Raw genomic sequence first — 25,636 nt, 5'->3', positions numbered from 1 at the left:
GATTTACATGGAATTATCATTATAACTAGCAGATATACTGATTAAATCCAAACAAGGTCAAGGTCACAGCTTCCTTCCTGTTTAATGGTTATTTTAAGGGTATTTTAGACATAAAAATTAGTAACAAGAAGGACCACACTTGTTGGGAGTGGCGACACACCCATCGAATATACTTGTTTTCTTATTATTACCTTTAAGAGAGAGAAAAAGAGAATCTGGTGCAGAAATGACTGTTTATAGATGTTACAACGTAAGTGATAACAGGAACTAACTTGTTCTGGCGAATTTCCACAATAGTAAATGGATAAAAATGTATGACCTGTTGTTCATCGATTAATAATAATATATAATATTAGATGAATAAAACATTTTCGGGTGCGCTGTTATAAGCAAATAATAAACCTCAAACTTGTAACAGATAACTCCACTCTGTCACTGATTATTTTTCCATAACAGCACACCCTGTCATGCTGTAATCCAGTTGTAACCCTGGCCCTTCTTTTCTTGAAGCTTGTCAGTATTTTCTGGTGCTAATCCATGTTAGATCATAATGGTGGGAGTTTGTTCTGTGCCTCATTTTGTTGTGAGACAACATGCCACATATACCTGTAAATGTCCTGGCTATGATCAGCTCTTGACCTTCTGTTAGCGCCCTTGTCCAAGTACAGAGTGAGCAGCAAATTGGACAATTATTGTTGGCTACATAAAGTGATGACACTTCTGTATTAAAATGCCTGAAATCTCTACACACGTCTACACCGTCTAATTAAAACAGAAGCCCTGCACTTTACCATCGTTGTAACTGTTTCATTTCAAAGCCAGTGTTCTGGAGTCCAGAGCCAAAATGTCCAGTGTCCAATTGGTTTTGGACTATGCCATGCCCATACTGAAAGCGAAATATTAATGCATGAGTTCAGTTCTGTTGATGGGTTTTAGTCACATTTCAGATGACACTATGGTGAAAAAAAAACCTGAGGCATTTTGGGCATCATAAGCTTTGTAAATGCTATTATTTAACCTCTTTCTTTAAACATGTGTTGCAGAACGTGCCTACAGGACCAAACAACAAACCCAAACTACCCATCGTCATCGCCCAGTGTGGAGAAATGTGATCCTTTCTTTTGTTTCCATTCTTCTGTTCAAACAGCTTTATTGTTGTCACATGTATGCAGTGGTTTATTATATTCATGTCACCCAAAAGAGAAACCTTTAATCGTGATTTTTTGTGTGTGTGTGTGTGTGTGGTTTTCTGACATTATTGTGATCTACAAAATCACTATGCTCTACTACATTATCTGTTTCACAAATTCCAACATGAATAACTGTGATGTCCTCCTATAAATTTAGTAAGATGATCTAACAAACATGGTGAGACAAATCCAGAAGACAAGTGTGTCCTGTTTCTCTTGAGGTATAAGAAGAATACTTTCATTGTCCATCTTTTGCATTGCTTTACACTTAACTATTCACAGTGTTGTCTGACTGCATTCTCTGCCAAGTATCCTGAATAAATTTCAGCTTTTTTGTAAGGAACGGTTTCATTCATTCCTTGACTTTCCATGACTATTAATGCATTGGCCATTGTTCGTCTGATTAATAAAATGAAATTTCAGCCAATAATTCATCCAAGCGTCACAACATTGGAAGCATTCAAACAGGAGTTTGAAACCAATCCAAGCCTTTGTCCTAAGGTGTGCCATTTAATGCCAGTTCCTGAGTAGTGAAATTTCTATTGTCTCTGCGCCTTCCCCAAATCCACATCCTAACCTATCCAAAAGCCTGCTTCTCTACCCACTATCATGGCTCAGACCCCCATCCCCATCCACACAAAAGAGCCCTTTCAGCAGAAATGCTGGAAGAGCTCTGGTCTCGGCAGGAGGTTTCTGAGGGTCAATGTTAAAGCCCGTCTTTGTGCCGGGCCGTTAACAACAAGCTCTTCATACGTCGTCCAGCCACTCGGCTGCAGCGCCAGCACAACATTTACATGACAAAAGTAGAGGAGGTTGTGTGGGACTGTCTCACACTTGGTCATGACTCGGTCTCAACGAGTGCTCCCGTTTAAAATGCAGTGGGCAGTGTCTGTGTGAGAGGATGTGGTTTTCAGACACCCTGTGTCTACGTTGAAATTGTAAATTCAATCACAAGGCTAAAAAAAGAGACATGATGGTTCATACAGTGCAACATTTCTGTGTCTGGATGCTTTGCTAAAAGTGTTTCACACTATTTTGTTTAAGTTGAAATAATTAAAAGGAGCATGACACAATATTGTTTTATTCCAATAAAAAGCTAGTGTACAGGGTCTCGAGTGCATTTGTTAGTATACAGTAAAGAGAATCCTTTATGAAAACCATCTTAGAGGTTTGTCTGCTAAAACATTACTAAATGTTGTTGGTTATTATTATTATTAGTAGTAGTAGTATTATAAATAATAAATACAGCCTCTTGTGTACTATTTTGTTTTAATTTGACAATCTCTTTTAAAAGGAGTACCTAGTGCTTGCCTTCCTCTGTGAAAGCACACAGACCTGTACAGAACTAACAGAAGGTTGTAAATGAAAGCCTGTAGTGATAACATTTATCAGACGTAATTTCAAACCCACTTCCATTTTAAAGGGTCGTGCTTTATAAGTGACACTTTTCTCACATACAAACACAAATAAAAGACGGTGAACTGATTATACCCGACATTTAAAATCGTTTTTCTAGCCCGCATGGGTTAAAAAAATGTAGGCATTTGAGTTCATTCCTTCCTGTCTCCATTTTAGTGACATGTAAAGCAAAGTCTTCGTTACTCATTTCTCGACGAGCCAATCACAGACCCTATAGGCACTGGCACACGTGACTGACATTAAAGCCACCCAATAAGCCTGAGGAAAACGCGCGACGTAGATTGATGACCAACGCCTCGACCAATCCGATGAAAGAATGGGATGTTCGCTCAGGAATATCCTTCGGTATCTTTTCTAATTCCGTCCAGTTCGATCGGCAACGGGAGCGGAGAAAGGAAAGCAGAGAGCCCGAAGGCAGTAGCCCCCACCACCACCACCGCCGGCCCAGGTTACCATCTAGCACCGGGGAAGAAGAAGAAAAAAAGAACACACTAGAGAGCCACCGCCGGCTTTACCAACAAGAAACCACCATGAGCAGCGAGGCCGAAACACAGCAGCAGCAGCCGCCGCAGCCTGCCGACGACGAGGAGAGCCCATCCAGCCCGGCAGCCGCAGCTACCGCGGGGGATAAGAAGGTCATCGGTGAGTTTGCTAGCCCCAGTAGCTGCTCTACTAAACCGTACGTACTGTATTGAAAACACTCTGAGGCCAGCGCTCTAAAGTATATTTAAGCAGGCATTTGGGACGTGACCAGCCCCGTGGTAACTCGTTATCTCGGTTGGATCTCGTTTCTTAACTGACGATGAACAGGGACAGGTTTGTTTCTGGTGCCAGAAGTTTTTCGACGCAGCAACTGTTACTGTGTGAGGGGAAATTATAAATAAATACGAGTTGAACGGTTGAAAGTTTCGTAAGTTAACTAGCCCTGCTTACTTGACGAAATAATGTTAACGTTCATTTGTTTAGCTGGATCAGCTTTCATTCAGGCCGACGGTTAATTTTCGTAAAATAACCAAATAACCAACACACGCGCTGTGTTCCAGTTCTGTCGCGTGCCAGTCCGACATCGCTTCATGACTGAGAGGCTAGCTGATATGCTAGTTAGCGAAGTGCTAACCTGAGGCCTGTGAGTGCGTGTTCCAGCGCCGGTCAGATACTAGTCTGTATCCAGAATATTGAAATCTAAAATTAATCCGAAATTGTAAGTGAAATGATTACTCTGCCGTACTAGACTGAACTTGCGGCAGAAAATAGGTTCGTGGACCTGACCATACCGGACACCTTGGTTTGTGTTAGGAAGCGAGTTTGGCCTTGATCATGACCCGCTGTCTGCGTGTGTGCGCGCGCGCGCGCGTGTGTGTATGTGCGTCCGTCTGTCCTCAAAAGCCACATACTGATGGCTAGTGGTCCGTTTGTTTTTGTTAGCCATGAGTACATCATTATAAAGCATATTTACTAATACAATGACTTTAATCTTCATTTCTCAAATTCCTGATGAGAGCTGTTTGAGAATTTTCTGAGCTACTCTTTGTTTGCCTTAATCGGTGTAAGACTAGCCTTCCGGCCTAGCTGTACTGCGCGATAATACAGGCAAAGCGCAAATCAAACGGATGTTTTCACACTGACGTACTGATTCGTTTCATTTCCAGTTTTAACTGAACTAAACTGTAGTCATATCGCCGTATTCGCAAATCAACGTAGAGGCCGAACCGGTTATAAGCGCCACTAGCTGGATGTTTAGCTTAGCATTCCCAAAATGTCCGCCGCTCTGTCAGGATGCGGACATTTCTATTGTCTAAGCGCGAACGAGTTTGGGGTGATTTGATGTTTTGTTTTTTTGTTTTTTAGAGGAACTGCACTGAAACGCGCCGCTGCGTTTTAAAACGTTGTGCGTCAAAGCACGAAATTGGTTTGTAAATGTATACCTGAGGTACAAAGGAACCGACTGTTTGCTTCCTGGCTCATGTCCGACCACATGGTTGAGGCTAGTTGCTATAAGCGCAGCAGGACAGGCTAGTTAGCACAGCCTCGTTATCTGCGTGTACACTCCGCACAACATCCCCACAACTCACCCCGACCCGTACTCAGTCTTTACCCGGTTTTACTTGATACAACACGCCTCTAGTCATTTCTGTCTGATATTATAGTAGTTTCTTAGGGCCGTGCACCACGTGTGATTTGTGCGTGTCTTCCTGCTTTCAACCCTCACTGTGTCATTTCCTGGAAATAATGAATGGGCGTTGATTCCGCGCAGTGACCTTACGTGACCCGTAAGACGAGAATTGTTTATCCGGGATGCGTCTTGTACTTCTAACTCTCCTCTGAAATCAGCAGCTCGTTTTAAATTCCGACTGCACGCTCATACTTGACTCATTGGCAAGACATTTTTGGAAATAAAAGACTGAGACAAGCAGCTGGTTATGCAGTCCAGCAGTTTTAAATCAGAGTCTATAAACAGCGCGACAGTTGGAGGCTATAAATAGTTTCTGCTTGGAGTCTGGCAGTGGTTTAGGTTCATGATGCTTTTTTGATTTGATAGCGGTTTCATTTCACAAAAAACTGCTGTGAGAGAGATGTAATCGGTGACGTAGAAGCTGACGGGTTCTTTTGTCCGATTTATTTGTTCCCCTTGTAGCAACAAAGGTCCTGGGGACAGTGAAGTGGTTCAACGTAAGAAATGGCTATGGTTTCATCAACAGGTAAACTGCTTTGAACCCCCTCAGAAACTAGACAGTATATATATATGTGGGTCAGGGAACATCCTCAATCCTATTAAGAGTTTTTAAATACTTGTAGGCAAGCTGCTGAGTACTGGAAACAGCATGATATTGTTTACCCAGTGACCATTATCTAAAACCTGTTTGTTTAGTCCCTGTTCAATTTATATTGCGTCTCTAATGTTCGGTTGTTTTCTTTCGATTGGAAGGAATGACACGAAAGAAGACGTCTTTGTACATCAGGTAATCATTTGGCACGTACACTGATGGTTTTGTTTCTTACTGTTACCTAAACTGAAGCAAAATGAACGTCTCATTGAAACGCTTGTTGTGACTGCTCATGTTTGTTTATTGTCCCCAGACTGCGATAAAGAAGAATAACCCAAGGAAATACCTCCGCAGTGTAGGGGATGGAGAGACTGTGGAGTTTGATGTGGTTGAAGGAGAAAAGGTTAGCTCTTCATCTTGACCATGTCGACAAAGCTACGTAAAAATAAGAAAAACTAATTAAATTGACTCGATACAAATGTTGCTGATAGTAAAGTGTGTCCAATTTGTAATAGAGAAGTGTAATTACATGTTTTAATCGTGCAGCCAGTCGTTTTCCCCATAATTGTTTCACTATAATATATTCCTGTAGGGTGCCGAGGCAGCCAATGTGACTGGGCCAGGCGGCGTGCCTGTACAGGGCAGCAAATATGCGGCCGACAGGAACAGGTATAGACGCTACCCACGCAGGAGGGGTCCCCCACGTGACTACCAGGACAACTACCCAAGTGATGGAGAGGGAGACAAGAGGGAGGCAGGAGACAGCGCTGGTGAAAGTGATCAGCAGCCGCGCAAACCCACCTTCCCCGGCAGGAGACGCTACCCCCCATACTACGTGAGAAGACGCTATGGCCGCAGACCCCCCTACACCAACGCTCCACCCAGGGGAGAGATGACTGAGGTACACTGGCACACGATCATGACAAACATGGACATGACATAAAAATAAATATTAAAAAAAGCTTTTGCTTGCTATGTAGCTTAAGTGAAACTATTACATCTACACTTGTAGGTGTGTGCGAATGTTTATTAAAAAAAAAAAAAATTCTGTGCCATATTGTTTGTAGGGTGGTGAAGGTGATGAGAACCAGGGTGGTCCAGACCAGGGCAATAAACCAGTGAGACAGAACTACTACAGAGGCTACCGACCAAGGTTCAGACCAAGGTTTGTATGCTTGCGTTTGCTAGCATGAGGATCTGACTGTCTGGTTACAGGATAAATGCCAGGAGCATTTGTTTATGCTTTCATTTACATACTGTTGATTATGCTTTATTGCTTACACTGGCTTGTGTGCACACAGGGGCCCACCTCGACCCCGGCCTGCGCGGGAAGGGGAAGAGGATAAGGAGAACCAGGGCGAGGGCAGTCAGAATCAGGAGCCCAGGCAGCGCCGCTACCGCCGCAACTTCAACTACCGCCGCAGACGGCCTCAGACCACCAAGCCCCAGGACGGCAAAGACGGCAAGGCAGCCGATACATCAAGCGACAAATCAGCCGCTCCCGAGGCTGAACAGGGCGGGAATGAGTAGACCAACCGCCGCCGGCGTCACCATCTCGCACCATCCTGCCGGGTTGGTTTTTACCCTTTTAGTTAATCACTATTTAAAAGGCACCACACAGCAGTTATTCTGTGATTTAATGGTCATGCTGCCAACTAACTGCTAAGAACAAGAAATCTATAATGGTGGATGTGAATTAGACCCTTACTGTAGACGTTCATACACAGGTTTACAGAATGCACCATGGCCACACCATAACTGTCTACATTTAGAGCAATTGTTTGCTAGAAAGTTGACTTAGTTAATGTAAAGTTACTGGGGTGTTTTTTGGGTCTTTTTGTGTTCATGTAATTATTTAGGATCACTGTAGTTTATGGGTAGATGTTCACATGTTTTGGGCATTTGTGTACCACGTGCATTCTAAAATCTACATGGCCAAAAAAATACTGTCCTATACTGGACCACTTTGGGGAGGATGTTTCAAATAAATTGGCAATGTAGTACGAAAATGTTTGTGCCAATACTGACTGTGCGCACTCGTATAATCACTACCTACAGGACTGTCAAAGTAGAAACCTGCAAAACCATTGGCTTGCTGAAAATAAAGTAATAATCATGACTCTTTGACAAACAGAACATTCATAGTGGGAAAAGCACTGTTGAAACTTAATTCAAGTAAAAATGAACAATATAAGGTGATCATTTTTTTATATATATATATATATATATATATATATAATATATATAAAATTCCATGACACCCATGACTATAAATAATTAGTGAATGTCTAGTGCAAAGAGAAATGGTGTGGCATTTGGGGTGGTTCTGTTGACATAAGGCTGGACCAGCTTTTACAATACAAACAGCATGAGCTAATGCAATGGATTTGAGAAGGCAAACTGGATGCCTGGCTCATGGAGCCCAACACACTATTCTTTATGGAATTTTTCCTCTTTTCACTTGTGACCCGTGAATATTGTACAAGTAACCTTGTGAACCTTAATTCCACTTGAACTTAAACATTTTCCCCTTCCCATTTTCTTTTCAGTTTTGTCAACAAGAAGAAACATCCAAGATCTGAGCAATAAGAACCAGATTTGACCTGACGATCGTCTAAGCTTGCAACATGTGTTTGACCAGATTACCACCGATTGCCTGCAGAATCTATGCAGCCCTCTTTTGTTTTTTCCATTATTTTTGTCAGCTAAAAGTTTTGGGGAAACAACAGATGTTTTTCTAAATCGGTCTTATGTTTTTACACCAAATGGTTTTTAAAAATAAAGTAATTTGATATCTGGTCAGTTTGACATTTTTAAATAACTTTTTATGTATCCGAACATGAATTTTAACAAAAAGCAAGCTCAAAAATAAAAATCAAAGGTGAAGTTTCTCACTGCTTTGTTGAGTTTGATTCTACCTTTGGGCAAGGACATAGTTCATTCACACTCTGAAAGGGACAGATGCTTACTCTTCAAAGAAACTGCCATCTTTTGTGTATTAACTGACAGCAGGTATTCAGTGCTTTAGTCTTAGAGTCATGTGCTGTAGTCTCTGATCAGACATTGGTCTCCTTGCGCAGTCGCTGCATTCGCTGGATGTTGCTCTCAATGGCAATGCGGTTGGTGATCTGTGTAGCACAACTGGCTAGAAACCAGCCCCTTTCTCCATCTCTCATCCTCTCCCCATAGCACCAACCTGAGAAATATAATAAAGCTCAAAATGTCAATGTTCTCTAGCCTCAGCACTTAAGCGAAAAACTACTTTAAAGGCCTATGTGAAAAATATTTATTGAAGTACAGCATCAATCTCACCCCTTCTTTTGCAAGGAATAACATGACTCTCCATGCTGTTAGGGGAAAATAATCTAGGCTGATGTAGTGTGATGTGGCCTGATAAAGTTAAGCCACAGTGAATTAGCTTTCCTATAACAGCACATCCTGGAGCATGTTATTCCTTTTAATCCCAGGGATGTGCAAACAATTTTTATTATGGCACAACACATGCTTTAACTGTTTACAGTTACATTTTATTGTTAGGGCATGTCCCCAAGATAAGTTAGTTCCTGTTATCACTAACATTATTGTAACTAGAGTTGTACTGAGAAACCAAAAAATGTAAATTCCTCTCCTGAAGAATTCTGTGGCAGAAAACTTAATATAACACTTTTCTTAATATGTTCACTATTGAGCACGTTCATATAAATCCATCATTTATGTTATAGCTGGAACAGCCATGCTGCTACAGAAAATTAAATCCACACTGTGCTATAAGATGCATGTAATGCACATAAGTGAGGTGTTTAAAATGAGCTTGTATAACTGGAAATGGACAATTTGTACTATAAATGAACCCAGTCTTGTTATGGTGTTCTGTCACATTGGAACACCATATTGTATACTTTTTATGAGAGGTAACCACAGTTTTATAATCGTTTTAGCATCAGTGGTGAGTTTGGCTCTGCTCTGAAGAATAATTCACCTAGGAATATTAGGTGCTGCTAGTAAAGGTCGCCTTGTCCCTACTGGCCTCCTTTGACTAGGTGCTATAATGTGTGGTCTGAGGTGTTTGTTTTTGTGAACTTGAAGCAGAAGTGTTTTTTTTTAAAAAGGTATGTAAACTGGCCTTACCATCCACTTCTTGCAAGACGATGACTACTTCAGCTTGCTGGAGATTCAGCTCATCTGGCTCTTTGGGCATATAAGCTTTAGTGGCTTCATATTGAGGAAGTGCTGTAACACAAAGAATTAAAACAAGCACCTATATTTTTTAATAGCTAAAATGGCTTCAGTTTCTGCACTGATGATTTAAATTGGAGTAAAAGAGAACGACTACAGGACAAAAGGTTTATGTCTCAGTTTTAACATGGTTAATTGACAATGAGAACAATGCAATTTTTACAGAGAACCCAATCATTTAACTGACAATATGTGTCAACATATTAAATAAAACTGAGCACCAATTTAGTCATTTCTAATATGTGAGCTCACACTCACCATCTTTGTTAGAGGAACTCTCTCCTAGTTTAGACCAGCGTAGAGCAGTGACCCAGCGAGCTCTGTCTAGCCTGCAAACACAGACATCCATACTCATGCACAAATCTGAAATAACTGCACTGTGTTTTTATATATTATATTATATAAAGGGGGAGGGTGTAAACATAGGATAAAGATTTGCCTGCTAAATCCTACTATACTGCTAACACACACAAGTAAATCACTTCTGTCAGCAGATGGCACTACAGATGTGTCTCTTACTTGCTTTCAGCCACCAGAGCCATCTGCTCACAGCGCCCCTCACTATTGGGTTTAAGCCGCAGGTAGAGCTTGCCAGCTTGCTCCTCCTCCTCCTCAACTTCCACATTCTCCAGGGTGGCATAGTCAAACACCACGTAGCTTTCTTCACTGCACACACAGATTTAGACCGATCACTAACATGTATACAAACACATTACAGCCAGCCCGTGGTTCAACAATTCAGAATCATTTCATTGAGCTGCATTTATTTGCACACAAAATAAAACCAAATGAAGTACATTTGGAGAACTTCGCCCAAAATCTAGCTGAAGAACAGTACTGTTTATTTTATAATGTGAAAAGGTGCTTTCTGTACATTTAAAAGAATTTATTGCAATGAATTTAGACAGGCAACTGTCTGAGGAAAAATAATAATAATAATAATAATTAGCATTTTTGCCATTATTGTGCATAACCACTATGATTAGGGCATTCCATTCTCTGGAATGTTTGGGTCTGATTGGTGGCTGAGGTCCTCAGATGGACAGAAACAACATATGTTTACGAGTTGTGTAGGAATGTAAGGCATGCTCTGCTAAACTAACTCTTCCACCCTCCCCACTGCGAACGCTGTCTTTGTCAGTGTTCATCTGAGCCCGTCTCTTCCTGTCCACTTCTGTCTCTGTCTGAGTCCATCAGTCTATCTCTGCAACTGTCTATCCCCACACCTGTCTTTGCTCAAAAACTGTCTCTGACCTCCTGCCCTAACTGATAGGACAGTAGCAGTAGTAATTTTAAATAGCTAAAAATACATTTGTGTCCATTACTTGGCAGTCGTAAAAATATATATCTAACATGGAAAATAAACCCCAACTGTTTAATATATCCAAGAAGTGTTTAAAGCTCGAAAGCTTAAAACACTTGAAATTTATCTGAACAGGAGTGTGAAGTTGTTGTGCATGTGTTGTGCATTCCACTAAAGATACTTTTAATGTGTAGTGGTGAAAGCGGCTTCATTACAAACGCCCATCCCACCCATCTAATAAATAAATAAATAAATAAATAAATAAATAACTAACCAACCAACCAACCAACCAACCCATATAATCACTGTTTATGATTGGACAGCTCTGTGTAATGTGGTGGTGGTGGAAAGTAGTGAAAGATGAGTAGACCTGCCTTTTTTTCTTGGTAACAATGAGAACATCGTTGAACAGGAAGAGGTAGTAGCTCTTATGGCTGAAGGCCTTCCGGAAGATCCCGATCTCCTCCGTGAATATGGCCAGCTCGCCTCTCTTTAGCAGCCAGCGAGAGGATGAGATTAACGGGAACGGCTATACCAACACAATGGAACAACAAGTCGCAGTGAGACCAGCGCATTCGGTTACATCACAAAAATAGCTTTTAATTACAGCTACGCTCGCCATTATCAATCTCTTCACTTATTCTCAATGGTTTATATACCTACAGACCTCAGGCTGTATTTACAAAGCAACACCACATTGTAGTATTTCGCTACAATCGACATTTGCGATGATAACTGCCATAAATACGAAAGGAATGCGATTCTAAATGGTTTAGATATGATATGACTGCAGTGCACAAGCAGAGACCTTAATCTTTCCAAAATCCATCTGTTTCTGGATGGTGTACATCTGTTCGGTGCGCTCCATCCTCCGGGCACCGTCATTACAGCTCTTTACCAGCTGAAGAACAAACAATCAAATTACTCCCAAAAACACTTTAGTTTGTGCCAAACAGCAGACACAAGCTCAAAACACTGTCACACCTTACTGATGGCCTTCAGCGCCCAGCGACCTGCATGGTATTCATTCGTCTGCTTAGTGGTCTTCTGACAGATGGTCTGCATGAATGTAGCGAGAAAGAAGAAACTTCAGTTCCGCTAGGGAGTAATAGGACATTTTTTCCCCCTTTGCAGGCAAATTCAAATAAGAGAGAAACAGTGTGCTTTAGTGTGTTCCTCACATCCATCAACAGGGGCAGACGGGTGACTCTCTGCATGGGCAGAATGAGGAAGGAGATCATGGGTAATGATCCACATTCCGGACTGCTCTCAATTTGTTTCAGTACCTCCTTAAATGCAGTATTAGATGCACTGAAACACACACACACACACACACGTTGCTCATGTGCTGAGGTGGCCATACTGCCACCTCATACTACAATCATTACTTTTCATTTGTTCATACTGACATCTATCGAATGAATATTATTTAATCTCTTAAGCCCTAACCATTAAACAAAAAAAACTATCACCATTAATATTTTAGGCAGTCATACTAAACCCACATAGATGGGAGTAAAGGGAATGACAGGCTGACATTAAGGTTGTGTGCATTCTTTGGATGGGACACCAGTCTCATACACACCTTCACACAGTTTGATTTTTTGGGAACAATAAACATTTACATGAATATTTTCCAACAGTCCCAAGATGTCATGTCAAAGATCGGAGAGGAGAAGTGCTTGTAACCCTAATTCTAATTTCGAAAAATGTTCAAAACATTCCCAGGTTATGAACCCAAAAATTTATCATTCTGAGGGTTAAACACAAGTTGTTACCCGCCCGTGTGCTTACAGTAGTTTCTGTAGTGTCCTCTGCTGGAAGGTCTCGTTGGAGCAATACACAATGTATGGCTCAAAGTGATTCGTAGCGTGGTCCTGGACTATGTCACTGATGTCCTGAACGACAGGATTTATTTGATGACGCCTTTCAAGATCTTCAAAAAATCTGCAGAAAAACATTCAATAAAATAGATCTTAGCAACGAGCTATTCGATTTTCTTTAAATGCTGATAGCACCAATATGTTAAACCAATTTTTCAAAAATCTGCTTTGTGCGCTATTTTGCTGAAATAGAGTACTGTATGTATGGTGGCTTTTCCCGAGGTTTGCTTTTCCAGTTTACCCGCACATACGAGAACCCCCAGGCTGAAAAAAACAACAATTTCAAAAGGAGTCCCTCCCATGTCCCTATATAGCTTAATCTGGATGAACTCTGCTCTGTTCCTAATGGCATACTTTACCAGCTATGCATAACTTAAGCTGGAACAGTACCACATTGTTCCATCTATCTGCAGGACAACATTATGGTATTTTTGACTCAGTTCTCTCAGTTAAAGCCAAAGTAAAGAGCACTGCACTGTGCGAGAAGACCAACATTTTGAGAAATTTGATTCCTACAGTCGTTAGGTTGCAAAACCGGTTTCGCAAGCATGTCTCGACACATCTCTTCAGGTGAACATTGACGACTGAATACTGCTGAAAGTCTGAATACTACTGTGTACACACATATATAAATGTACATATATAAATATAAAATATATAAATCTAAAGTAGTTCAAAACTATCAAATAAGTATTGTATATACGGTATAATGCAAATCATCTGTAATCTATTTTCATAAAAACAAAATGAAGAGTATGAAGTTGAGCTACATTGCCAGATCAAGTCCTTTTAGATTCATTACACTTGATTTATATGATAATGATCTGTTAAGAAAAATGGTAACCATCATCTCTGATAAGAATAGATTCATACAGTTGAGTTTTGAGCATTTCAGAAATTGCTGATCTCCTGGGATTAACATGCACAACAGTCTGTAGATCTTACACAGAATGGTGTGGAATACTACTGGGAAAACTCCCGAGTGGAACACCAGATCATTCAGAGATCAAGGGTTTGAATCCCAACGATGCCACAGCCATCCACGTCTAGGAGTCCGAGAGAGCAAATTTGGCCCTGCTCTCTGGGCGGTAGAGGTCATACTCTTTTCTTCCCTATCAATCACAGTGGCCCAAGCCAAGCTCATGCATGTCGAACGAATAGGACGGCACTTTCCTGTGAGTGTGTTATGCCGCCAGGCAACGCAGCATGAGCAGCAGTTCGAAAAGATGTGTGAAAAACTACGGAAAATGCCAAAGGGCAGAAACGCCATGTTGATGAGAGAGATCAGAGGACAATGGTCATAGGATGTTTCGAGTTGACAGGAAGGCACAGTAACTCAAATAACCACTTTTCACAAGAGTGGTCAGCAGAAAAGCATCTCAGTATGCACAACATGCTGACAATTGAGTTCCACTCCTGTCAGTCCAGAACAGGAATCTGAGAGTACAGTGAATTTTTACAGCTGAAGATTGGAATAATGTCGCCTAGTCTTCTCCAGCTTTCTATTCAGTGTAAACTCCTGAGATCTCACATCAGTAGTTTCTGAAATTCTCAAACCAGCCCATACTGCACCAATAATTATGCCAGAGTCACCAAGATCACATTTTTCCCTATTCTAATGTTTGATGTGACCAACTGAAGTGCTTGACCTGCATCATTTTATGCATTGTGCTGCTGCCACTTGAACGATCATGTCTTCAGGTGTGACGGTGTGTGTACTGTGTATAAGTCACAAAGTATGTCTGATACTGGCCCTGAAAAGGTGTATAAATGGGTCTCAAATAGTGTCTTTGAAATAACATATTGGTGAAGTGGGAAATTGTGGAGTTGTATTTCCAATGTTGTACCGCTTGCTGATGTCATGGACTGTAGAGATATTGGAGAAGAGATGATGGTGTTCGGTTGCGGTCATAGTCTTCCTCAAAGCCTCGTTGCTTTTGAAATGACGCACCAGGATGCCCAAGCTGTGCAGGTAGGAGTACTCGGATGTCATAATCTCGAAAATGCCCTACGTGAATGCACAGAAAGATGCTGGTTGGAAAGACCGAGACAGAAATAAGCATAAATGCACTTTGTGGATGACAGTAATACTGATATTAATACCCTTTTAAAAATTACTTCTTTTTTTAATCCTGTTTGCCTTTGTCTATAGTTTATTGGCTGTACTGGGCAGTCATCTGAATTCAGGCGTTTTCACTGTGTGCGTAGTTCTGAACATGGCTACAACTGGAACACATTTTAGGCCTGGACCTCAATTTTGGAATATTTACTACATTACCCTTAATGGAATTGTATGTTACCCCTCACTATTAAATGTATTATAATACTGTACATTAGGTCTTTATGGACAGAATTTTTTTGTATGTATGAGTTTATTATGTATATAAAAAATATGTATGGCGCACAGTCAAAATCGAGCATTACGTTACATATATCCTGTAGATTGATGACAATTAAAAAGCTATTTGGCATTCAAAGTAAACCACATGTGTACAAAAATACATGACAACATTACAAGCACCTGACCTCATACATAATGCTGTGTGACAGGAAACAGTCAAGGACTGAATAACAGGGTGTGGCCGTGCTGTGTGTACAAGGTGGACCTTGATATTTACACAGCACTGAGACTCCACTCAGAAACCAGACATTTAATTGCCACAAACCGAGCCAGCATTTAGCCTTATCACATTTTTATCACATTGAAAGTCCCTGCTATTCCGTCAGTTCAATAAAAAAGAAAATGAAAATGTTTCCTTGGTATTGATAATACAACACATTCAAAATCAACAGCAAGTATACTAAAGGAAAACAGAAATGAAAATCTTGGTTAAAATCTATATGACTGTTGGTTTCGTTTTCTCACAGAAATACACCCTAGCATTAAATCTGATAATTTTTTTAATTACATTTTTAAAGCAGGGTGTAGCCTATGAAAGGCAGTGCATTTCGATCTCATATGGGTCAGGTCACCTTTAAAAGGTTTTCTATTCAAGATCAGAAAAGGGCCCACGCTTAGCTTCCTGCGCATTCCACAATGCCCTGAAGGTTACAAAAAGCAAAACGGATAGCTGCTGCTGACATGCAGGTAGGCTGGTCATGTGTTAGTGATGCTAGGCACTGTAGCACAAAGCTGTTTCACTGTGTCCAAACAACTGACAATCTTTCAGCAATACAAATGACTGTTAAATCCAGTTGATCCCCAGCCCTATTGATCACCTGCGGGATGACGTTGATCATAAGATCAAGAAATGATATCATGACCACTATGCTCTGCGCCAATATGTCTCACTGCAGGAATAGGAAAAAATTCCATAGAAGACAGCAGGCTCTGTGTATTAGACCTGTCATGCTGTAGAGACTGTATCAATGTATCAAGTTCTAACAAGAGAGACTGAAGGACTGCAGGATAACCTTTTGCTCATATTCATGGCTGGGTTTGCGTTCAGTTTTCCTGTCCTGTCCGTTATTAAGCACATGTACATAACATGTATTTTACTGTCATATAATTATAATAACCATACAGCAAATGTTCCACTATAATTCAAATTACAAGATCTTTTTACACTATTTACCTCTTGCCGCTTACGCTCCTCAGGTGAAATGGTCTCTAGAATGCCCATCTCCTTCACCTGTGAGTTTCAAAAAGATAACAACTATAAACTTGTAGGAAATTACAGGTTATTCACTAATCAGATCAGATACTGCGATCATTTTGGTTAGGAATTTCACAGCCGTTAAATGAGGGTCAGGATTCAACTTACTGCTCAAGAGCTACAAAGTAAAAAATAGCTTCGTCCAGATCAGAAAGTTTGAAAACTGTTGTGGAATTATCCTTAAGACTAAGAGTTGAAAGATGAGTGCTAAAATGTCTTCAGGACCATGACACAAAGCCAGGCTCTTTAACTTCCAGACCATATCAAATTGATCTAAAGCTCCATCAGTTGAATATTTAAAGCAGACATGATAGTCAACCATATGAAACATAGGTCTATACACAAGTGCTTTTAAGTTCACTCAATCATTCTTGCCTTCCTGCTCCTATCTCCTCTTTACCTGAGGAAGTTGGCTCCAGGTCATGTATGCTGCCTTGTAGTTTTTCACAACAATGCCCTGGTCCTCCTCTGGCATCTGGCTGAAGTCATCATCATCAGGCCCCAGGTTGTTGGACTGGAGACCTCGTTCCTTGATCTCCTGGTATAAACGTGGATCTGTGGCAAGACGGCAGTGATCATGGATCATGTTATCTCCACTTGCATATACCTACTAGTGTTACTGAAGAAGGAGAAACACTAATAACCAAAATATATATTTTGTGTACAAAAGCTTAGCTCTAGCTTCAAAGATGGAACGGCATGTATCACACATATTGTTCTACTTAAAAAAAAAAACAAAAGACATATTTGGTACTTTTAGGGTCCTTCAACTATCCAGAAGAAATTTCTTCTTATCGATGAGCACAGCCCCCCATCGAACAAACTGCAGAATTCAATGAATGTCAAAATCACAACCACTCCTGCACTGTATTTAGTCTCATACCATCCTTAAAGGATCCGCCATGCTTCTGGTTCCTCTTTCTACCCAAGGTTCTCTGAGAGTGAGAGAGAGAGAGAGAGAAAGAGAGAACAGAAATGGGGTGAAATGTGATCTTACCCATGTGGAATGTAAGGAGCTTCTTGGTAAGACAACTCATAGGAGATTACAATAACATCTGCCACATGTCTGCATGAACAGTCATTAAAATATATTTAAGATAAGGATGCACAACAAATACATATTGTATCTTACATACCAAACATGATTTATTTCATTCAGCAGCTGCAGCAACCAAAACACATTCCTTGCTCTAACACAGCCGATCACAGACCGAGTACTAAGCCAGATCACAAACTTTCCACAACACACTGATTACTCCCATGTGTTTTCAGTGACTCTTTTGAATCAGAGTTCGGTGAAACACCGAATCAGGATGCAGGATGACTTGAATCAATCGGCCATGGTTCAATTAAAATGAATTATTGTAACTATCAACCGCTTCCTCCTTTTCAGGGTCGCGGGGGAACCTGGGGCCTATCCCAGAGAGCATCGGGCACAGGGCGGGGTACACCCTGGACAGGGTGCCAGTCCATCGCAGGGCACACATTCACACACTACTGACACTTTAGACACGCATGCATGTAATCTGGAAACTCAGAATTTCCATGCATGTCTTTGGACTGGGGGAGGAAACCGGAGTACCCGGAGGAAACCCCCGTAGCACGGGGAGATCATGCAAACTCCGCGCGCACACACAGAGCCGCGGGAATCGAACCCCAACCCTGGTGGTGTGAGGCGAACGTGCTAACCACTAAGCCACTGTGCGCCCTTAATAATATATATATATATATATAAAAACACTGTTCATGGAAATGGGCACACAATAGTGCACACAAAACCTAATTTTATATATTATATATATATATATATATATATATTTTGTGTGCCCATTTCCATGAACAGTGTTTATACCGCTAATAACCAAGATAAACAAGAGATAGTTGTAGATTTTAAAATGACCCATTTAACCTTTCGATAAAATTCAATCCAAAATGATATCTATTGCAAATTTAGGTCAAGAAGAAAAAGCGTTTAAAGCACTCAGCTATATTAGCTATCAGCTGTGAAAGGTTCCCATTGCAAGTGCCTTGCAAAACCATTTTTCCCCAGATTACTGTATCACAAATAGTACACTGAAATTTCAATCTGTCTGATATTTTATTTTAAAAACACAATCTCAAAATTAATTATTGTAAGGCGATATTGGATTTATGTTGGGAAATATTGTTATGAAAAATAAAAAGCTGAAATAACTTCCTTACATAAGTACTCAAGCCCATTAACACATTAATATTTGTCAGAGCCGCCTTTTGCTGCAATAGCGGCTTTAAGTCTTTAGGGATACATATGTACCAGCTTTGCACACAGTGTTGGAGTGATTTTGGCCCATTCTTCTTGGCAGATTTACTCCAGGTTCTTCAGGTTGGTTGGGTCCTGCTTGTGGACTGCAATTTTCTAATAGTGCCACAGATTCATAATGGGATTGAAATCAGGACTTTGACTGGGACACTGTAGGACATTTAACTTTTTGTTCTTGAGCCACTTAAATGTTGCTTTGGCCTTGTGCTTGGGATCATTATCCTGCTGAAAGGTGAATTTCCTCCCATGCTTCAGTCTTTTTAAGCAGACCATTGCAGGCTGTCCCTATATTTTGCTCCATACATTTTTCCTTCTATTATAACAAGATTCCTGGTCCCTGCTGATGCGAAGCATCCACAAAGCATGATGCTGCCACCACCATACTTCACTTTAAAGATTTTGTGTCTTGAGGCATGGGAACTTTTAGGTTTGCGCCACACATAGCGCTCTGGGTTTTGGCCAAAAAGCTCTATCTTGGTCTCAACTGAGCGCAAAACCTTTTCCCACTTTGCAGATGGGTTACTCTCACGCTTTCTGGCAAACTCAATATATGCTTTCTGATGATACTTTCTGTGCAATGGCTTCTTTCTTGCCACCCTCCCGTAAAAGTGTTATACAGTGCTCTTGATATGGTTGACTGGTGCAACATTACTCACTGAACTCTGTATCTCCTACAAAGTGATTGTTAGTTTCTCTGTGGCTTCTCTCACAAGTCTCATTCTTGTTTAAGTGTCGAGTTTTGAGGGCTGGCCTTTTCTTGGTAGTGCATGGGTGGTGTGATGCAGCTTCCACTTCCTGATTATTGATCCAACTGTGCTCAGTGGGATATCCAAACACTTGGATATTATTTTGTACCCTTTCCCTAATCTATGCATTTGTATTACTTTTTCTCTAACCTCTGTAGAATGCTCTTTGGTCTTCATTTTCCTTCAGATTCACAGCCTGACCAATGGGTCTTCAATAGTGGGGTTTTTATCCAGAAAATGTGACAGAATCTTTAATGATTCACAGGTGCATACCAATGGTAAGGTAACTGTGTCCATGTTCGGGCAATTTCTTTCATCAATGTAAATTGGGAGCTTTCACAGCACAGGGGTTGAATAGTTATGCAAGCAAGATTTCCCAAAATAAATCCAATGTCACCTTACAATGATTGATTTTGAGTTTCAGTAAAATAAAATATGAAACCGAATGAAATTTCTAATGTACCCTTTGTAATACAGTAATATGAGAAAATTGGTCAGGAATCTGAATACTTTTGCAAGACACATTTTTGTAAAATGCATTAAAGGTCACATTCAAAGTTGGTAACTTAAGCCCAAAACTGTTGCCAATATATACATGGAAAGTTAAATCTATTTAGAGACCACTGCCCTTAAACACAAGCACTTGCCTTTAAGCCTTCAAAAAAATCAGAGATGCAAAATGCGGATGGAATAAGGACATATGCTGTGAAATGCCATAAATTGTAATATAAAAGCGACACAATTTATTAATAAAAAAGAAGGCTAATATGATGATATATTGATAGGAAGATGGCAAACACTGAAATAAACATCTAATAAGTTCTTGAGAAAAGCCACGTTTACAGTTAAGATACTGCTTTCTCCAAAGACCTCCATTTGGGAGGGGGGAAAAAAACAAAAAACTTAATGCGAATTTTAAGAAAGGGATGAAGCTATTAGTGAACTCAAATGGCATTAAGAGTTTTTACAGCCCAAAACATAAATTACAGTGTGACACATTGTAAGAATATCTAAAAATTAGACAGAAGGCTGCTCCTCACTCGAGCCAATATCACACAAGAAAAATTGGCTCAAGGTCAGTATCAAGAGTAAGTAAGACACACCTCTGTTTTAGGCAAGTCTCGTGTAACTTCTGAATACAGCTTTAGTCTGTAGATTTATCTGAGGTCTGAATACTGATATGTGCAATTTTGGAATTAAATCTTCACTACACACTCATAACACAACTCTGAATACGGCCTTAGGTGTTCAACAACATTAAGAGAAAACCAGGAGGTCATAGTTTGGCTCACTTTGCGTCCAGGGCTGGAAACTGGCTTCGGGCTGGGTGTTTTCTCCTTCTCCTCACTAACAGGCTGCAGTAGATCCTGTTTCCACATCAAATCAGCATCAAGACTGGTGACAGCAGCTCGGTATGACTTGTTCCTGCGGTTCCTATTCAAGCCACCATCATCACTGTCATAGTCCTCCCAGGAGAGGTCAGGAGAATGAGAGAAACGCTGGAAGTTCTTTTGGGCCTCACGGACTACAGGCAGCGTGACCACCGTGGTGTGGTAGCGGTTCTTTGGTCGACTGGTGACAGCCAGGTTTTTGGGGATGAGCTGCTGGGTTCCAAGCTTCCGAGCCGCTTCACTCTGGGTGCTGAGGATTACAGGAGTCCGTGAAGGTTGCTCAGGTACAGTGAGGTTTGTGCTTGAGGACGAAAGATCAGCCTGGCAATCCAGGTGAAGCTGGGAGGAGAGCATGTTGTCCAGAAGGAGAGGAGACTGGTCCCCCGTAGGTGTCTGGGACTGTCGGTGTGACATGGTGGACCTGTTTTACTTTGGAAGGGAAGCGCTGAAGAGTTTCTGTTGCAATGGTTTTACTCGCTCGGGGCTGTCAGCAGACCATTGTCATAACCTGCAAGTGGTAACAGAGACGGGTGGGGTGGGATTGGTGGTAGTCAACTAGACTTATAATTCAGAACTCAATCAAATCTGTTCAGAAGCAGGTTCTGACAGTTGTTTTACTTATCTGAGTTGTTCAAATAATCGTAATTAGCTTGAAAATACATGAAAATAAAGGATATCATAGAAAACAGGGTAGAAACTCCAGCCTTCAGGAGAATCCTGAAGGATGTGAAGCACTTTAAGTGCGGTGCCAAGTTTCTGTGCTGTTTTCATGATATCCTTTATTTAACAAGGCAGACAGGTAAAACAACTTTAAGACATGGCTCCTAAACAAGTTTGATTGAGCTGAATTGAAACGGAGTTAACAAAGCATCACAGCAATTAAACCACAGAAAAGTCTACTAAATATAATAATTCCAAACAATAGAATACATTGGGAATTGAAACTGAAATCAAATACTGCCGTTGGGGTTAAAGTGAAAGCTAATGTTCCAGGTTGTGTGAGAAGTTGAATCAAGTGTGCATAAGCAGGAAAATCAAACTGCAAGCACTGATTTAATACATCACAATATTGCACATGGATGATATTGTTATTGTGGTCACGACAGTATAATCCTGTGTGCTGAATTTAGAATGAGGCTGCTCTGTTAAACAGCATTTTGTCTCAGAAAGAAGCCAGAGTACACAGATTTAAAAACAGAATTGCCTGCGTCTCTCTTAACGTCAACCCCATACAGTGGTGCTTGATAGAAAGTTTAGAATTTTCTATATCTCTGCGTAAACAGGACCCAAAACATCTTCAGATTTTCACACAAGTCCTTAACAAAAATATTACACAGGCCATTTATTTATTGCGGAAAATGATCCAATATTGCATATCTGTGAGTGGTAAAATTATGTGAACCTTTAGGATTAACAGTTTAATTTGAACGTGAAATCAGAGTCAGGTGTAGGGATGTCACGAGAATCGATACTTTGGTACCAACATTCTTAAAACGTGACGGTACTTGTTTTTCAGCGGTAGCTTAAGTACCGTATGTTATGAAGGTACTGAGGTTGCAATTCTTCCGAACCTGATGGGGGCAGCAAATACGCACAAGTGTTTTAGTCGGTCCACAAGTGATCAAGAAGAAGAACGCCTACAAGCACACGGGAAAAACTACAAAAGATTAGCTTAGCTTAACAAGTTTAGCTCCGCCCCGACTCGTTTAGAGGAAAAGAGAGGAAAGATAGTATCGGTTTCTGGTGTGCAACCATTGCTATCGTTCATTTCAAACAAAGCGAGGAAACACCTGGAATTTGGCAAAGCCCCTGAAAGATGGTCCTATATTATGTTTGTTTGAGGCAGCTGGCATTGTGGCCGTGAAACCAGCTAACGTTATGCTCCATGTAATGTTACCGATAGCCAGTTATTTGTTAACGACGCTAACGCATCGCAGTGTTATAAACTACCTCCGAATGGGCCACTATGCATCACCATTCAGCCCGTGTCCGGTCAGCTAATGTAGCCTAATGTCACTAATAATTATTCAAATGTTCATGCTTTTTGGCCTGCCACCATATCAGTGAATTTAATTCAGAGTATAAGGGTTGTGTGTGTATGTGTGTGTGTGTGTGTGTGTGTGCACACGCGCGCACATTTAGGAGTGTCTATTAGCACTTGTTATTAATCATTGTCAGACAGTGTTTGATAACTAAAATATCTCTCTCTCTCTCTCTCTCTCTCTCTCTCTCTTTGCCAGTATCAGCCAACAGATGTCCTCCAGGAGTTTTTAATTTTATTTAAAAAAAAAAAAAATTGTCTTTTTTTTCAAACCACACCGTGGTATCGACTTTGGTATCGGGTATCGTGTACTTTTGGTGGTATCGGTACTGACTACTGGATTTTTGGTATCGTGACAACCCTAGTCAGGTGTTTTCAATGAATGGGATGACAATCAGGTGAGAGTGAGTGCCCCATTTTATTTAAAAAACAGTTATCCATCAGAGTCTGATCTTCACAACATACGTTTGTGGAACTGTATCATGGCACGAACAAAGGAGATTTCTGAGGCCCTCAGCAAAAGAGTTGTTGATGCTCAACAAGCTGGAAAAGGTTACAAAACCATATCTAAAGAGTTTGGACTCCACCAATCCACAGTCAGACAGATTGTGTACAAATGGAGGAAATTCAAGGCCACTGTTACCCTTCACATGAGTGGCTGACCATCAAAGATCACTCCAAGAGCAAGACCTGTAACAGTCCATGAGGTCACAAAGGAACCCAGGGTAACTTCTAAGCAACTAAAGGCCTCTCTCACATTGGCTAATGTTAATGTTCATGAGTCCACCATCAGAACACTACTGAACAACAATGGTGTGCATGGCAGGGTTGCAAGGAGAAAGCCACTGCTCTTCAAAAAGAACATTTCTGCCTGTCTGCAGTTTGCTAAAAATTACATGTACAAGACAGAAGGCTATTGGAAAAATGTTTTATAGATGGATGAGACCAAAATAAAACTTTTTGGTTTAAATGAGAACCGTCATGTTTGGAGAAATGAAAACACTGCATTCCAGCATAAGAACCTTATCCCACCTGTGAAACATGGTGGTGGTAGTATCAAGGTTTGGGCCTGTTTTGTTGCATCGGGCCAGGCCGAGTTGCCATCATTGAAAGAACAATGAATTCTGAAAATTTCAAGACATCTGAATCTAAAGATAAAGTGGGTCCTAGAGCAAGACAATAACCTTAAGCACATAAGTCATTCTACTAAAGAATGGTTAAAGAAGAATAAAGTTAGTGTTTTGGAATGGCCAATTCAAAATCCTGACCTTAATCCAACAGAAATGTTGGGGAATGACCTGAAGCAAGCAGTTCATGTGAAGAAATCCACCAACATCCCAGAGTTGAAGCTGTTCTGTGTTGAGGAATGGACAGTTACCGTAAAGATTCAGTTGCAGTTATTGCAGCACAAGGGGGTCGCACCAAATACCGAAACCAAAGGTTAACATACTTTTGCCACTCACAATTACGTAATATTGGAACATTTTCCTCAATAAATAAGTGACCAAACATAATATTTTTTATTTCATTTGTTTAATTGGTCTCTTTTTATCTACTTGTAGGACTTATACAGAAATAAAACCTTCAAGCACCACTGTATATATGTTCAAGATTAAAAAAAAGAAGAGTTGTTGCAACTGTAGTTGTTGCTGTATGATAGTATTCCATTATCTGTTATACTGTACTGTCTATGATCAAGTGCATGAGTCATTGAGGATATTTAACCGATTTGTTTTGATACAGTAATAGTGCTCTGTAACTGAACATTCACACCCAGTCAAACTGGATGTTAACTCCTGTCCCAACTCAATCTATGTGGAAATGTTATCATTCTCCAGTTCATCAACACGCAAGCGCGCGCTGCACTGACACACACACACACACACACACACACACACACACACAACAGTACAGGGATATTTAATTCAGATTTTTTCAAAAACAAAACTAACCAATAATATGCGTACAGAAAATAAGCCTGTGGAAATAGAAATAGAAATATCTGTGTTCGGGAACCTTAGTAAATCCTAACAAAAAGCGTAAAACTAGCCGGAACAAAATAAAGTGACAATCTATAATCACTGTCTTGAGAGACTTTTTTTTCTCTCTCTCTCCCTCTTTGTAATAGGCTATAAGGATTCAGCTACACGAAACTTTTCCTCAGGTACACACAAACAAACCCCACACAAATGTCTTCACAACGTTCTCAAGATTTGGGACTCGACATTATTTTTTGCCATTTAAGCTAAAAGTTAATGATAATTTCAAACAAAACAAAAGAAAATAAAACTTACCCATATAACTAAACACTGGGACACGTTCACCCGACGAGCATAGTGGGAGTTTTACGGATATGCGAGTACAGGTGTGGAAGCCACGCCCACAACTCCGTGCTTGAGTACAGGATGTTTCTCATAAGCGTCTTAGAACTTCTTTTAAATGGCTTTATCTGGCTTGAAATGTCTTTTTTTTCAACACGGAGACATTCTGTTGCTTTCTTTGCTCCAAAGAATTTGAAGGTCATTAGTATAATTATTACCACACTTTACGGCTGGTTAATTGTAGATAAGGTTACATATCGCCATCTGCTGGTCAAATATAGGTATGACCAACCATCATATCTAGATCTACACCGATCAGACATAACATTAAAACCACCTGCCTAATATTGTGTAGGTCACCCTTTCACTGCCAAATCTTTCACCCT

At 40.6% G+C, this 25,636-nt stretch overlaps 3 protein-coding genes across 3 annotated transcripts in view; 2 read left to right on the top strand and 1 right to left on the bottom strand.

The window, feature by feature from the left end:
• The window catches only part of ppih (peptidylprolyl isomerase H (cyclophilin H)), a 37,151-nt gene extending 35,626 nt beyond the window's left edge, over window positions 1-1,525 (top strand). Inside the window, exon 9 of the mRNA XM_053624559.1 lies at window positions 1,044-1,525. Coding sequence (XP_053480534.1) covers window positions 1,044-1,112 — 69 coding nt within the window. The 3' untranslated portion in view covers window positions 1,113-1,525. The remainder of the gene's footprint in view (window positions 1-1,043) is intronic.
• A 1,438-nt stretch (window positions 1,526-2,963) lies between these two features.
• ybx1 (Y box binding protein 1) lies at window positions 2,964-8,265 on the top strand. The gene is made up of 8 exons (XM_053624553.1): window positions 2,964-3,251; window positions 5,245-5,308; window positions 5,536-5,569; window positions 5,688-5,777; window positions 5,967-6,275; window positions 6,442-6,539; window positions 6,676-6,946; window positions 7,924-8,265. The coding sequence occupies exons 1-7, from the start codon at window positions 3,140-3,142 to the stop codon at window positions 6,902-6,904; spliced, it is 936 nt and encodes a 311-aa protein (XP_053480528.1). The 5' UTR covers window positions 2,964-3,139; the 3' UTR covers window positions 6,905-6,946; window positions 7,924-8,265.
• A 117-nt stretch (window positions 8,266-8,382) lies between these two features.
• On the bottom strand, window positions 8,383-25,492 carry arhgef16 (Rho guanine nucleotide exchange factor (GEF) 16). The gene is made up of 15 exons (XM_053624552.1): window positions 25,224-25,492; window positions 20,790-21,396; window positions 17,336-17,387; window positions 16,853-17,007; window positions 16,372-16,428; window positions 14,644-14,804; window positions 12,708-12,860; window positions 12,095-12,224; window positions 11,898-11,972; window positions 11,722-11,814; window positions 11,288-11,442; window positions 10,130-10,276; window positions 9,869-9,939; window positions 9,503-9,604; window positions 8,383-8,570 (listed from the first exon to the last, which is right to left on the bottom strand). The coding sequence occupies exons 2-15, from the start codon at window positions 21,300-21,302 to the stop codon at window positions 8,431-8,433; spliced, it is 2,004 nt and encodes a 667-aa protein (XP_053480527.1). The 5' UTR covers window positions 21,303-21,396; window positions 25,224-25,492; the 3' UTR covers window positions 8,383-8,430.
• Window positions 25,493-25,636: the final 144 nt, after the last annotated feature.

The sequence above is a fragment of the Ictalurus furcatus genome, chromosome 5 (genome assembly GCF_023375685.1).
Source record: "Ictalurus furcatus strain D&B chromosome 5, Billie_1.0, whole genome shotgun sequence".
Taxonomy (NCBI): Eukaryota; Metazoa; Chordata; class Actinopteri; order Siluriformes; family Ictaluridae; genus Ictalurus; species Ictalurus furcatus.
This window is presented reverse-complemented; position numbering and strand designations above follow the sequence as displayed.